The 15,772-nt window shown below is 38.6% G+C and overlaps 1 protein-coding gene across 1 annotated transcript; it reads right to left on the reverse strand.

The window, feature by feature from the left end:
* Positions 1–819: 819 nt before the first annotated feature.
* haao (3-hydroxyanthranilate 3,4-dioxygenase) lies at positions 820–14,010 on the reverse strand. Its single transcript, XM_022193139.2, has 10 exons — positions 13,843–14,010; positions 13,523–13,601; positions 10,031–10,114; positions 9,706–9,812; positions 4,930–5,019; positions 4,794–4,837; positions 4,564–4,709; positions 2,826–2,894; positions 2,049–2,131; positions 820–1,865 (listed from the first exon to the last, which is right to left on the reverse strand). Exons 1-10 carry the CDS (start codon positions 13,929–13,931, stop codon positions 1,793–1,795), a joined length of 864 nt encoding a protein of 287 aa, XP_022048831.1. The 5' UTR covers positions 13,932–14,010; the 3' UTR covers positions 820–1,792.
* Positions 14,011–15,772: the final 1,762 nt, after the last annotated feature.

The following is a 15,772-nucleotide window of genomic DNA, read 5'->3' on the forward strand; positions in this document are numbered from 1 at the left end:
GTAGCTTGTTTTAACACAAACTTGAAAAAAGTGGAAAGAGCCTTAAGAGTTATTTTTTAAATTCTAGAGAAAGTCGTGCTAGGTGTTTCCTGCTTCTTCTAGTCTAAGCTAAACTGAGTTAGCCTAAGCTAAACCAAGCTAAGATAATTGCCCCTTGGCTTCAACCCACCAACGTTTTCAACTGACATAGATCACAAAAAATGAACATCTCTTTAACCCCTTGATGCCTATTGTCGCAAATTTGTAACATACCACTTTCATTCAGATTGTAGCCGAGATAGCAAAAAGGTTTTTTTTTAATTTAATTGTAAATAAATTCAGGCATCAAGGGGTTAAAAATGTTCCTTCAAGTCCCTCTGCAATCATTGATGAAACCCCTAAAAACTCATCTCTGTGTATCACAGTTACAAGCTTTTATCAATTAAAAACAATTTTTGTCTTAAAATGACTTAAATATAACTCCACACCGTTCCGTCCTCTAGAATGTGGATTTCTATGCTGTTGTCTTTCTCCACTTGTCCCTCCCCAAACTGCTGCAGCTCAAGCACACCAGCTCACCAACAACTTTGCTCAACCACTATAAAACTACATTACAGTTTACAATTGAAATTTCAAATATCGAGTGTTGCTAATGCGACATAAAGACTCAAAGGTTCACTTTTTGCACTTTTGAACCAAAATAAGGATCTCTTCTTTTACTTTACTCCTCTCATACAAAAAGCCCCACACTGCAAGTTGACAGGTTTTTTAAACATATAAAGCAATACCATATGACCATGTTAAAAAGGTTAAAAAAAAAACAACAAACAAACAAACAAAAAAAACACTTGCTTTTTATTGGAAAAGGTTGAATGAAAATAAGACACAATGCCTAGGTGAAGTTTGTCTTTAAGGAGACGTCTCTGTGACATGAAAAGTAGGATTTAGAACTGTTAGTACAAATCCTGTTTAATGTCATTTTAATGCACCAACACAGTTTATATTCAGAAAATCTGACCATACTGTCCTAAACAAACACCAGACCCACGTGTATTCCATTTGCATATTGCCATTTTATCTACAACACATAAATCAAAAGAACCTTAGCCTCATTAATAGCTGCACCCATTCCTGGGAGACAAGTTTTATGAATGTGTCTTACCACGTCTCACAGCCAAATCTTTTCTGAACTCATGTCCAGGCATTTGGGACTTCTCTAGAAACGGTCATTTCAGTTGAAAAAAGATTGTAAAGTGGATTAAAAAACTTTCAAGCAGAAGTTGGCATGCAACACATGGGCACCATCTGACAACAAGGTTACATTCCTGGTGCTTGTTGAAACTTGTGTTTTACATCTTCTCAGTCACCGGGATTAGTCTGGAACTACTGGAACTACAACTTTTACTTTTTTCAAAGTCTGACAACAGTAGCAGTCATTACGCTTAACGAACTGTAATTAACTGTCAAGGAGAGTGTGTGTTAAGACAAATAACCATATTGTGCACTTTCATTTCTTAAGATATATCTTTATTAGTTCTCTCTTAATGTTAATACAGAATTACATGCAGTGTCAAAATGAATGAGTGCACTTTCAGTTTCTGTTGTTTCTTCTAGCCAATAATGCTGAAAGCGGTTTATACTCATTTCCATTACCAATAAACAGAACTTAACTGAGTGCATAGTTTGCACAACGTACTGTATGTGATAATGATACCCATTGCACTGTTCACTGACCGATAGAGCTCTATGTGAAGAACAGGGGTATATTTCCACATGAGAGTCTGCTGTATTTATGCGAACAGGCAGTTGATGGTTAGGGTCTTTTCCGCTCTGGGTTTTGAACCACACACAAAGCCACAGTCCCCTCATCTCTCTGCCACTGGTATCTACAAAAGAAAAAGCCATTTTTGGTTGGTTTTGAGGAAGTAATATTTCAGTCACAACTGTCAAATCACATACTTTAAAACGACACTGGGATATCTTGGAAGCTAAATTTTAACACCTTCGATCTAAAAATTGCCTAATACTTTGATACTGAGTTGGTTAATTATTCATTAATATTGACTCACTGGCTCTGCTCGGGAACAAGCAAACTGTCCCCTGCAGAAAGGGTGAACTCCTGCTCATTCAAAGTTACTCTTGAGGATCCCTCCTAATAGAGAGACAGAAAATAAGAGAATAAGAGAGGAATAAGTTTGGCTGAGAGAAAGCAGGTCAGACACATGTCCATGTGATGATCAAAAAGTTCTGTGACTGTGGTGCCCATGAAGTGTGTCGTGCTCATGGTCATGTGACATGACACCACACTATTAACATGAAGGCCTGTGTTAGACGTTTTTGGTGACAACTGGTAGGTGTGCATTTGTGATACAAAAACACATTCTGTCATTCAGCTCCAGAGAGGATCCAGCCTTCATGTAGAAGAGCATTGTTGATAATTAGAGGTGTGTCTGTGGGTACTGCTAAGAGAAGAAAAAATAAGAGGCCACAGTTTCCAAAACTGGGCAAGACACATCAGGTCAGGAGTATACCAACAGAATGTTTTTCTCAACATTTATGTAGTTATCAACCAGGAATTAATGCTTCAGGGTCGGACTCTGTGTCCATGTCAAGACAGACTTTTACTGTTATGTCCTGAAGTGTATGAAAGAGAAGAATCAGTGCAAACAATCTAGGTGCAAGAACTGTTGCAGAAGCACCGGGAGTGCACAACCAGAGTACTTGGCCAAGGTAAAATCAGGTACAGCTGATGATTTTTACAGGCACAGTTTTGAAATTTTTGAACAAAATTTTTACATAGAGCAGCACAGGAGATGGCTGGGACACACTACACTGTACATACATACCATTTGCCAAATCCACACATCACTTTGTCGCACTGACGTCTCTGTCAGTCCAGGTCCGAACACTGTTGCCTGTTGGAGTCATAAGAGAATCTTCTTTATCTCTATTATCATCTATGATACATCTCATATGCTGATGTTGTCTCAACTGTAATTCTGCCTTTGTGTTGAAATTTATGCAGTCAAAACTTGCTGTGGCATAATCGTATCCATGACACCAGTAGGGAATTTCCACAGGCTTGCATTAGATGTTAGTTTCAATTTTGCCTTAGTACAGCCTGCTTTTTGCAGAATTCACTCAAGTGTCAAAATTAGTTAGAAACCCGAGGAACTAGGACTTGTGTTGAAATTTTCCGGTCAAAACTTGCTGTGACATTATCTCATCCACGACGCCAGTAGGGAATTTCCACAAGCTCGATATACCACTATTATCCTGCATTAGACTTTAGTTAGAGTTTTGCCTTAGTAAAGCCTGTCTTACAGAATTCACTCAAGTATCAAAATTAGTTAGAAACAGTAGGAACTAGAACTTGTAACACCATTACCAGCTACTGTACATGTATAAAAAAATAAATGCTACGTAAATAATACATGCCATTATATAAATAATACAAACCCTATTTAGAGTCCCTATTGTGTTTTGAACACTTTTTTTCTTTTCAAGGTAAAGTTTAGGTCATAACAATAATCACTTAATGCAAAAAACAGAAAAATAATGTGCTTCACAAAAGTAACAAAAATACCATTAAACATCAGAAGCAAGAAGTATGAACAATCAAAATGTTTAGTACTCTAGAGTTAGTGTGTTTTTCTTATTTTAAGAAAAGCAATCTTGAAAAGATTACTTTAAAATAAGGTACATTTTGAGACATCCAATCATTCATTGCTGAAATACAATTTACAAGTCCTTTAGCAGGGTTTCAGTCATAGGGTGAAGCAGAGGTATAGAGCTGTATGTCATCTGCATAGCATTGGAAACCGTTGCCATATCTGCAGATGATATAGCCTGATCTCTGCATCTGCAGAATGATGAATGGGGGCTTGGATTTGGCTTTACCAGTTTTCCTTCAAAGTTTTCATAACTACCAAATTCAAATGGGCCGCATGTTGCTCTTTTATTCTTGTAGCAGACAGGTCAGTAACAGTTGACTGGCTATCAGCTGTGCAACCATCCTGCATGTCCTACCAAGTCCTACTCAGATTTGGTACATTATGATTTAGGGAAAGTTATGCTGCAACTAGGCTAAGTTTGAAATTTGCAGCAACTGACTCCTGGATTTGGCCTTGAGGTGAACTACACAGAATGTTTTGTCTTTACTATCTGGGGGGGAAAGTAGTTTCTACCTGTCATCTAAAAACAAATTAAATGTTTGACAAATACTGCTGGCACTATTAAAGTTCAGAAGCTTAATATAAACCAGTTTCTCAAGTATTTTCCCCAAAAAATATCACATTAGAAATTGATCTTCTTTATATTATATATTCAACTAAAAAAGTTTCCAAACCAGCTTTGTAGGTCACTGGATACCTGACTTCTGGTACTAAATCAGGAATGTCACTTTTTAATGCCTTAGTTGAAGAAATATGAGAGTGTTTCCTACGAAAAACATTTGTAGTTTACTCTGTTCTCGATTGTTTAAACTTTATTATACAACAATAACCACACAAGAGCTTTAACCCATATAAAATGGTCAATTAAATTATCAGCAACTACATGAGGAAAGAAAAAAAATTCTTGTACCTCTGTTTCAAACTGAGCTCCAAACATGTCGACAGACTTTCCATTGCCCAGTGACGGCCTTTGTTTTTCCAGCCAGTCTTTGAAGGAGAAGGGTGACATCACATTCATGGTATTAAACTGAAATGGAGGCTCCCTGAAGACTTCATCTGTTTGTTCAAAGATAATCAATTTAATGTTTCCACCCTTTAGATCAGACACAAGACACTTTAATAAGTTTCTGAACAACTCACTTGGATCAGGTTTTCCTGTTTTGCACTGCTTAGATGCCATGAACCTGCAAGCAAAAAGTTTATAAACCAAACAAACTACAACAAAACCAATAAACTTTTCTAATGGCTTGTTTGTAAAGGCAGGAAGACGTCTTACTCTTTAATTATTGGCACCAGTTGAGTTCCTAGGTTCTGGCAGTAGAACCATTTCTCAAACAGGATGTCAGTGCTGTTGCCCACATAGTACCTGGAAACACCAACACACTCTAATGTCAATTCTGCTTTGAGTCACTGAGAATCCTACGAATCTGCCTATAGCACTGACTTTTATGACTGTTCTGGGCAGAGATGCAAAACAGGAAGTCTTTGTAATTACATTCTACAAATGCACATGTAACAATGCATCCATAGGACATCAAATAACATCAGTGCCATCATCACTACAGTTGTGGATACATCATGATTTGGGGTTGCTTTGCTTCCTCTGGTGCTGGGCATCTTGACATTATTGAAGTAGAAATGAATTACAGAGGCTATCAAGCTATTTTACTATGAATTCTACATAAAAAAAAGAAGTGATGAATGTGATGTTGCCTGTTGGTTTGTGGACTACAATGTTAAAGCATTTTTTAAAGCCTTTTAAATTTTGACACTTTGCCATCTTGGTCTTTTAGAACTGGTTGTGACAAGCGAACAATGGATCCTTACCAAGGACCTTGAACTTGAGAACTCAGGGTCAATAGGTAGCCAGGCCCGACAGCATATAGAATGCTTTATTATCTAAAGCAAGATTAGACTTTAAACTAGTGATTGAAACCATAAACTCTTTAGGAAAATCTTTACTGTGGCAATAAATCAAGTAAGAAGTAGGGTCTTTTTTATTAGATTTATGTCTTTGAAGTATGTTTGGGGTCATTGTTTGTCTTCTTGGTCTATGAACCCATGACCAATCAGACCATAGTGGAATCTCCACTGCGTTTCACTATGGGTGCAATGCATCTAGCATCAAATCGTTCTCCAGTTTTATGTGGATACAAACATGGTGATGCTGACCGAAGAGTTCAAACTTGGACTCGTCTGTCCAGAGTACCGTCTTCCAGACATCTACAGTCCAGTGTTTCTGCTCCCTGACAAATTTGAGGTGTTTTTGGATATTTGCAGGCCTCAATAATGTCTTCTTAGCACCTATTCTTCCCTTTAAGCCTTGTTCCTTTAGTGCCCTACTTACGGTCATTCTGGACATTTTGTCAGATTCTGATCTTGAAACCATAATCTCTGCCTGAAGATCAGCAGTGGCCTTTTGTTTCTAATACTTCAAATCTGGAGGTGCCTGACATCTGCTTAGCTTTCATTTTCGATCTCTCGCATCATGAACTGCTTTAATTTGGACTCTATCAAAAAAACAATAATGTGCTTTACTATTTTTTCAGTTTTTTGCAAAAGAGTACATTTGAAAATTCATGAATAACAACAATATTTTAGCATTAAAGATATCCTTTTGTTTAAAGAGCTTGCACATTGCGGATTAACCATTACAGAAACATAAGATATTTTGGTAATCAGCAATACTATAAATTTAGGGCAGTGGTGGCAAACACCTTACACTGGGTGGTGGTCAAATATATATGCAACTGGTCAAAAGTTTTAGAACACCGCAAATTTTTCCAGTTTTTTATTAGAAATTGTGCATGTTAATGCCTCATTGTACTATGAAATTAAACAATAGAACAAAAAACAAATGAAGTAAAAAAATAAAAATAAAATCAGTTTAGAAACCAAAATGTATTCTAAGCTTTGAACTTATCAATGTAGCCACTTTGGCAGATAGAACATCTGAACACACTCGTGGCATTCTTTCCACAATGGAAATCAAATCAAATCATAAATGTGTGGCACTTGTAGGTTGCTTTGCTTTCTCTCTTCTGTCCGGTTTATCCCAAACCAGCTCCATGGGGTTTAAGTCTGGAGACTGTGCTGCCATTCCATGTTTCCAAGCTTACCATTCTTTTTCCTATGGTAGTTCTGGCATAGCTTTGACTTATGTTTTGGGTCATTATCTTGCTGTAGGATGAACCTCTGACCAACTAGGAACATAGCAGAGGGTACTATATTGCACTGCAGAATGCTGTGGTAGCCATTTTGGTTCAGGGTACCTCTCATTCTGTACAAGTCACCGACCCTGAATCCAGCAAAACAGCCTCAGGCCATCATGCTTCCTCCTCCATGTTTGACAGTTGATGTCACACACTGAGGAACCATCCTTTCTCCTACTGGACAGCATACAAAAATCCTATGTGATAAACCAAACATTTTAAATTTTGATTCATTAGTCTATAATACCTTCTTCCAGTCTTCAGTAGTCCATTGGCAGTGTTTCATGGCCCAGGCAAACCTCTTTTTCTTATTCTGACGTATTAGCTATGGGTTTCTTGCTGTAAACCTGCAACTCAGAGCCTTCTCTTCACAGTGGAAACTGAAACTTCTTACTACGACCACTGTTTAGCTGTGCTTGAAGCTGTTGTCCTGTCATCCCTATTATCATTATTAATCCTTATAATCTTTGGTATTAATCTAAAATTTAGAAAAAAAACTAACAAATAAATAAATGAGGTGTGTCCAAATTTTTTTACTGGTCGTGTTTAAGCATTAGTTAAACATTAGTAAAGTGCTTAATTCATCATTAACTCATCATTTGTAACTAATTAGTTATACGTGCTTAATTAATCATGAATTCATGATCTGTATGACATTTATTATGCATTACTAAGCGCTTAATAAACCCGTTTAAAATGTTTTGTTGCTCATTGATAACCTCAGTTGTTAATACTTTATAAAGGGTTAGCAACTGTGTTAGTATATGATTTACAAACACATATTCATACTCAATGAATAACTTATTAATGCGGTTACTACTCATTAGTTAAGTATATTCCGTGAGCCCATCTAAAGTGAGGACTATCTATGCTTTATAAAGCATTTATAAATGACACAGAAGCAAAGATATACAAAGTGTCAGTTTTATTGGTCCCAAACAATACAAGCTCTTTTAAATACACACTTTAAACAAATACAATCTATAAAATTTCAAGTAAACTTGACAAACATCTTCAAATAACAACAGTCTGTGATCGTATAAAATAGAAAAATAAAATACAAGCTCTTTTAAATACACACTTTGCAATCCTTAACATTTCAAGTAAACTGGTGAACTATCTCTTTAGGTCACACACACACCAGAGGTAAGTGGCTGCCTGATTCTGGGATTCCGCCAGTGCATTTCAATGGGAAACGAGTGCACTCCTCCTCCTGCCAAAGGTAAGAGTTGCAGCAGGAGGAATCCGCTCGTTTCCCATTGAAATACATTGGCGGAATCCCAGAATCAGGCAGCCACCTACTTCTGGTGTGTGTGTGCCCTTGAATTGCACAAAGTGCTTTACAGTAAAACAAATATACCGTTTTCAAATATTGCAAGATAACACTAGATCATTTCTGCAACCTGTTTGCCTCTACGATCAGCTGCCATCTCTCCAGCGTGACTTCTGCATTTTGGAGCATGCGCACTAGCGTTTTTGACGGTAAGAGCATGCGCAGTAGCGTCCGCACATCCCAGAGTCCTACAAGTCCCAGCCTCCTCCGCGGTTCTGGAGAGCGAGACCGCGCGGTTTTTGTTTTTTATTTTTCTCAAATGCGGAAGTCGGAGAGAGAACCATATCACGCTGGAGAGATGGCAGCTGATCGTAGAGGCAAACAGGTTGCAGAAATGATCTAGTGTTATCTTGCAATATTTGAAAACGGTATATTTGTTTTACTGTAAAGCACCTTGTGCAATTCAAGGGCACACACACACCAGAAGTAGGTGGCTGCCTGATTCTGGGATTCCGCCAATGTATTTCAATGGGAAACGAGCGGATTCCTCCTGCTGCAACTCTTACCTTTGGCAGGAGGAGGAGTGCACTCGTTTCCCATTGAAATGCACTGGCGGAATCCCAGAATCAGGCAGCCACTTACCTCTGGTGTGTGTGTGACCTAAAGAGATAGTTCACCAGTTTACTTGAAATGTTAAGGATTGCAAAGTGTGTATTTAAAAGAGCTTGTATTTTATTTTTCTATTTTATACGATCACAGACTGTTGTTATTTGAAGATGTTTGTCAAGTTTACTTGAAATTTTATAGATTGTATTTGTTTAAAGTGTGTATTTAAAAGAACTTGTATTGTTTGGGACCAATAAAACTGACACTTTGTATATCTTTGCTTCTGTGTCATTTATAAATGCTTTATAAAGCATAGATAGTCCTCACTTTAGATGGGCTCACGGAATATACTTAACTAATGAGTAGTAACCGCATTAATAAGTTATTCATTGAGTATGAATATGTGTTTGTAAATCATATACTAACACAGTTGCTAACCCTTTATAAAGTATTAACAACTGAGGTTATCAATGAGCAACAAAACATTTTTAAACGGGTTTATTAAGCGCTTAGTAATGCATAATAAATGTCATACAGATCATGAATTCATGATTAATTAAGCACGTATAACTAATTAGTTACAAATGATGAGTTAATGATGAATTAAGCACTTTACTAATGTTTAACTAATGCTTAATAATGTATAGCTATTATAAAGTGTTACCGAAGATGGTATTAAGATTGTATTAAGACCCTCTGGAGCAGACACCATGCTGTATTGTCACCTGCTCCGCATTACATTAAAGCAATTGCAGTAACTGTTGTACTCCTTGTATTTCCTGCAGCCCACTAAAGATCTGATTTTCTGATTTGTCACTTAGTTCTGTAAAGTATATTTGACTTTTATTGGCATGCTTTTAGTTGGACTACAGCTCTGTGTATTTCTGAACATGTCCTGTGGTTATTTTCTTGGCATTATTTCGTTGAGAAAAGGGAAAGAGATGGAGTTACAGGGGTTAACCTCAGGCAGTCGGTCTCTGTCAGAAGCCGCCTCCTCTCTACCACCAGTCCTACAGTGTTGGCCTGTCTCTGAGGGGAATGAGGGATCCGAGCAGGCAGCAGAAACATCTACAAATTGGAAGGGAATTAATGGAATGTAGATTGTTAAAAGAAATCATCACAGAAGCATGATGCATTTCCTTATTTTCATTAGTAACCCGTATTACAAGGGGCAAGGACATAATGCATTGATTTAAAGATGGACTCTCTATATAGACAAATTCTGTATAGCTTTAATGTCAAGGTAAAATGCAATAGTAATGCATATTCAAAATATTAAAGCTCACCTCTCCCTCCTTGATGTGCACATCCTTGTGTTTGCCGTTTTCAATCACTTTCAAACACATGTCCCCCTTCAGCTGGTAAAACAACTATTTAAAACAGTGAATGGAAGACAGACGAAGAATAGCATCAGGTTAAATGTTATTCATCAAAATGTATTTGCAGGTGTTGGTAAGTTCTGCTTATGTGGTGAAAGAATGTACACTGCTTTAAAAAAAATTAAAGGAACACTTTTTAATCTAAGTATTGCATCAAATCAGTGAAACATGTGGGATACTGATCTGGTCAAGTAAGTAACTGAGGGGCTTTTTAGTCAGTTTCAGCTGCTTTGGTGTTCATAAAATTAACAACAGATGCACTAGAGGGGTAACAATGAGACAACCCCCAAAACAGGAATGAGTTTACAGGTGAAGGCCACTGACATTTTTTTCCTTCCTAATGTTTTCTGACTATTTTTCACTAGTTTTGCATTTGGCTAGGGTCAGAGTCACTTCTGGTAGCATGAGGCGATACCTGGACCCTACAGAGGTTCCACAGACAGTCCAATTCCTCCAGGATGGAACATCAATGTGTGCCATTGCCAGAAGGTTTGCTGTGTCTCCCAGCACATTCTCAAGCGCATGGAGGAGATTCCAGGAGACAGGCAGTTAGTCTGGGAGAGCTTGACAGGGCTGTCGAAGGTCCTCAACCGATCAGCAGGACAGGTATCTGCTCCTTTGTGCAAGGAGGAACAGGATGAGCACTGCAGTAGCTCTACAAAATGACCTCCAGCAGAATGTGAATGTGTGAATGTCTCTGATCAAACAATCAGAAAGAGATGTAATGAGAGTGGTCTGAGGGCCCAGCGTCCTCTAGTGCCTGCTGTGCTCGCTGACTGGCACTGTGGAACTCGTCTGGCATTTGCCATAGAACACAGGAATTTGCAAGTCCACCACTGGTGCCCTGTGCTTTTCACAGATGAGAGCAGGTTCACCCTGAGCGCATGTGACAGGCATGAAAGGGTCTGGAGAAGCCGTGGAGAATGTCTTGCTGCCTGTAACATTGTTCAGCATGACCGGTTTGGTGGTGGGTCAGTGAGGGTGTGGAGAGGCATATCCATGGAGGGACGCACAGACCTCTACAGGCTGGACAGTGGCATTCTGACTGCCTTTTAGCCTAGCCATGCTACACCCATGTTTCTGACGGCACAAGGGTCTAGGGAAGCTCGACAGGGAGGGAGGCGGGATAAAAGATTGTCTATCAAATCCCTCTGCAGCAGTTGGGTAGGTATACAACCAATCAACGCAATGAATAGGCTGACGTAGTTCCGAGAGCACCAGCGGATTGTGGCTAAGTCCCATTAGCTTCCCAACCAGCGGAGCCGTGGAGCCGCGGAGCCAACTGGTATATTAAGGATTTGCCTTATCCCGTCGGCATTAGTCCAAATACGTCTTTCTTCTCAATGAAACACTTAAGTGCCGTCCTTTGTTTATATTTCAAGTTGAATTTTGGCTTCAAATCTTTAAGGGCTGTGGCCAAAGCCGAGTCGAAAGATAACTGTTTATTGTGCGCTGGTTGTTTCTGTCAGAATCGTCACGCCTCTGTCGTCACTTCGTTACGCCCGCCTTCTGACTCTACACTTCATGGTGATTCGTCCGGCCAGTTTTAGGAGAATCCAGCCTCGAGCCTTATGGAGGGTAACTAGACCCACCCTGGCAGAGAATTAAATTCGTTGCCGTGGGTTGTCTAGCGCGGCTAGGCTAACTGCCTTTAGGTATCAGGATGAAATCCTTTGACCCATTGTCAGACCCTACATTGGTGCGGTGGTCCTGGATTCCTTCTGGTGCGCGACAATGGCCAGTCTTATGTAATAAGAGAATTCATGCAGTTCCTGGAGGATGAAGGAACTGATACCATTAGCTGGCCCCCCATGCTCACCTGACCTGAATCCAATAGAACACCTTTGGAACATTATGTTTTGTTCCATCCGACACCATCAGGTTGCTCCTCAGACTGTCCAGGAGCTCAGTGATGCCCTGGTCCAGTTCTGGGAGGAGATACCTCAGGACACCATCTGTCGTCTCATTCAGAGCTTGTCCCGGCATCGTCAGTCATGCATACAAGCACATGGAGACCATACAAACTACTGAATACCATTTTGAGTTGCTGCCAAGGAATTTCAGCAAGATGGACCAGCCTCACATCAGTTTTTCACTTTGATTTTGGGGTGTCTTAAATTAAGCCCTCCTGGGGGGTTGATAATTTTCATTCCCATCAAACAATGTGGCACTTTTCATTCCTAACAAATTATTCAGTCCATATCAATGCTAATATCCAGTTTGTTTTTTCCCCGTATTGAAATATGATGTATTTTCAAAGTGTTCCTTTAATTTTTTTGAGAAGTGTATAACACTGTAAGTCGCTACTAACAGGACATGCTGTAGTCTCCAACTGAATTGTTGGCACTGGTAATAATAGTGGATAATGCAGGTACCAGTAAGAAGGAAGCACAGAACATAAAATGAAAATATTTCAGTTTTTGCTGCTTGAACAGAACATCTTGTTTCAGTCAATATTGAGAAAACTGTGATGAAAATTTAGGCATTTTAACACACAGGGCCCAAATTTTAAGGATTCAAACGTAGCTGGACACTTTTGAGGTGATTATGTTGTTTCACTGCTCGTTATCAAAGAGCCTACCCATGGCTCAGAGCTGATAAAGTTAGGCAAGGTGATGTTCCAGAAAGAAGAACACTCTGAAGCCAGAGGGGTCTATGGGACCAGCAGTGCAAACTAAGAAGCATATTTTAGCAATTTACATTTACATTTTAGGGCAGATTTGTAGTTGAGCTGTTGTGTTCAAGCTACAGTAAATAGAGGAAGTGTGAGTGGAGAACAACATCTAAGCCATTTGAAGGCAGAAAGGAATTGATTTCATCGAAAAAGAAAACTCTACATATGCACCTCAGAAACACAGAGAAGAATTTTTTTGGCTGTTAATTAATGACCTAAGAGCTTTAGTTTTAAATTGAATGCACTGAACCACAGAGCTAAAAAAAAACAAAAAAAAAACAATAAATGCAGGAGTGTCCACCTTATCCTCTGGGCTGTTATTTAGACAGTGTAGAAGATAAGCACAACTTTAAAAATATTAAGGACCACCACTGAGTAATGACTTTTGAAAGTGGCTGTCAGCTGACACTCTGTACTTTGAAACTTCAAATATCATGGCAGACAAGGATGCCAACAACCACACTTCTTCTAAAAAACTAATAGTGGCAGCTGGCCACAATCATTTGACCATGTATTGCAACACTAGCAGAATTTGGCCCTGATGTGGAGGCAGTAATATAGGGGACTGAAAGCATGGATTAGGAAAAAGCAAGAACTGAAGGCTACATTTTGTTCTCATTCTTCAAGTTTGCATGAAGCAATCAGGTTGAAGGTGGTCTCCTGGTTTCATTAGGAGCATGTGTGGGTTGGAATGAAGGCAGGATAAATCAGTATTTCTCTCTCACCTCCTCTCCCTCCTCTATATGATAATCCTTCCTGGTATTGGGACCTCCAACAAACATGATAAGCAACTGGGAAAAGTGCCTGACAGAAAGAGGAATTAGAGACAATCTTGTAGTGACCAGGTCCTTAAACAGTTACTCTAGTTGCTCATTTCTATATGCACCAAAACAGAATTTTCAGCCTAATTGTAAAAATGTCAAATGAACTACACATTCTTTAATACATTGTGTAATCTATCATTTGCACTTACAAACAAATGTCCACTGTAATGACAAAAATATATAGCAGTTTGGCAAATATGAAAGAAAAAGATGGTACTCACATGAGCTTGTTGCACACTGGTGGTAGAAAAGCATTTTGGTTCTCTACTATCCAGTCATTCACATTTACTAGAAAAGACTGGTTGCTCATTTTAAAATCAAGTGGGTTTTGTGTTGAAGTGTTAAAGCTCTGGGACTGATAGTCTCGCTGCAGTTGTGACTGCTTTTAATACTGTAGCACTGAAAGTCCAAAATGCAGAAGTGGGTGTAAGCCAATCAGGGACTTCTGCTTCCTAGACTGGTGAAAGGTTGCTTGCATTGACATAATAAGTAACATAATGGTGTCCTGCCGTAACTCTGCAGACCACCTGATGTCCTGCATGACATGAATAGAGCTGAAATGAAAGCAGGTTTCACTGAACTTACATACATCTTGTGAAGTATTGTTCATACTGTTTATCTTGCATATATACACTGTGTGTTCTGTTGCTCATACAGTTTATAGTAGCCCAAGTATTTAAACTGGTTATCCCATTTTTTATCCCTAACTGTACATTTACACCATCTATTTAATATTATATCCACGTCTGTATATTTATGCATTGCCATTCGAAAGTTTGGGGTCACCCAGACAATTTCATGCTTTCCATGAAAACTCTCACTTTTATTCATGTGCTAACATAATTGCACAACGGTTTTCTAGTCACCAGTTTGCCTTTCATCACGATTAGCTAACATAATGTAGCATGAGAACACAGGAGTGATGGTTCCTGGAAATGGGCCTCTGTACCCCTATGTAGATAATCCATTAAAAATCAGCCGTTTTCAACTAGAATAGTCATTTACTACATCAACAATGTCTAGACTTTGCATGTAAACAACTGATGATCATTCGCCCAACACACTGAGCTTAGTCAAGGCTGATAATCAGAATAGTTTTGAGTTGACACTAGATGTAATGATTTAAACTGTCCACTACATGGAGCTATTTAACACAATAAGTCCACGGCTGTTCTGTCTACAGCTGCACCCTGTAAGAAAATTGCACCTCTAAATGCACCAAACTGCTTCACCATTCTTATTTAAACAGCAATCAGAATTTATTTCAAGAATGAACAAATTCTTAGCAACATAGCAACATACTGGTATCGTGTCAATAATGAAATCTCAGGTGATATATATTTTTTTACACCAGCTGTGGTTCCTCTTTGACTGTGAATAAAAATGTGCACCAAAAGACGCATTTACATATCTGTCTAATTATATAAAGAGAGTGAAGAATAACATCAGAACAATAGCATTTCCTGGATATAGTGGGTTTTTTTTTTATTAAATGAAAAAAAACAACCTTAAATGTTAAGTTAGCCTTTGTTTAACTCTTTAGCTTTTGTAGCTACAAGAACATCAGTTATATTTTTCTGCCAAAGCTGCATTTGATCAGCAAGCGCCTTGAAAATACTATTTTGTTTATGAGAAAGACCTAGGCTAAAAATGGCATCATATTTAATTTAGAAAAAAATATCTAAAGTCAAAATATATTATAGAATCAAGCATGACAACACAACACATGGGACAAAAGTAAATTATATTGAAACAGCTGAAGCCTTGCAGATAATTAAAACAAAATCCAGCTCAGGAACATCTACTGCTGTCTTCACTTACACATATTTTAATAACAGCTTTGAAATTTGTCAGGGAAAAAAAGTCATTAAGCTCTAGTGTGTTCTGAGGGTTACTTCAGGACCAGGGTACAAAACAGGAAAAGGCCCTTTTATCAAGTTTAAAACAAATCCTGGGCAATGTGCAAAGCAGTCATTTAGATAAGCAAAAATCATTACAGCTGGTGGCAAGTTATAGAAGATTACAGGAAAGTTCACCCAGTGTCACTTTGTATGTGAAGATAAGTCAATGCAGCTGCCTGCTTGGACAGCCAAGAAACCAGATAATAATGGACACAGTGATGTATTGTGGACACATTAAGTACAAAAAGCC

Source organism: Acanthochromis polyacanthus, chromosome 15 (assembly GCF_021347895.1).
Source record: "Acanthochromis polyacanthus isolate Apoly-LR-REF ecotype Palm Island chromosome 15, KAUST_Apoly_ChrSc, whole genome shotgun sequence".
In the NCBI taxonomy this organism is placed as follows: domain Eukaryota; kingdom Metazoa; phylum Chordata; class Actinopteri; family Pomacentridae; genus Acanthochromis; species Acanthochromis polyacanthus.

Excerpts from the sequence above, each read along its gene's own strand:
- haao (XM_022193139.2), bottom strand. The coding sequence starts at position 13,931 with ATGAGCAACCAGTCTTTTCTAGTAAATGTGAATGACTGGATAGTAGAG. Across the intron at positions 4,838-4,929 it reads CTGGTGCCAATAATTAAAGA|GTTCATGGCATCTAAGCAGT; the intron begins GTAAGACGTCTT and ends TTTTGCTTGCAG. Across the intron at positions 2,895-4,563 it reads GAGCTCAGTTTGAAACAGAG|GCAACAGTGTTCGGACCTGG; the intron begins GTACAAGAATTT and ends TGACTCCAACAG.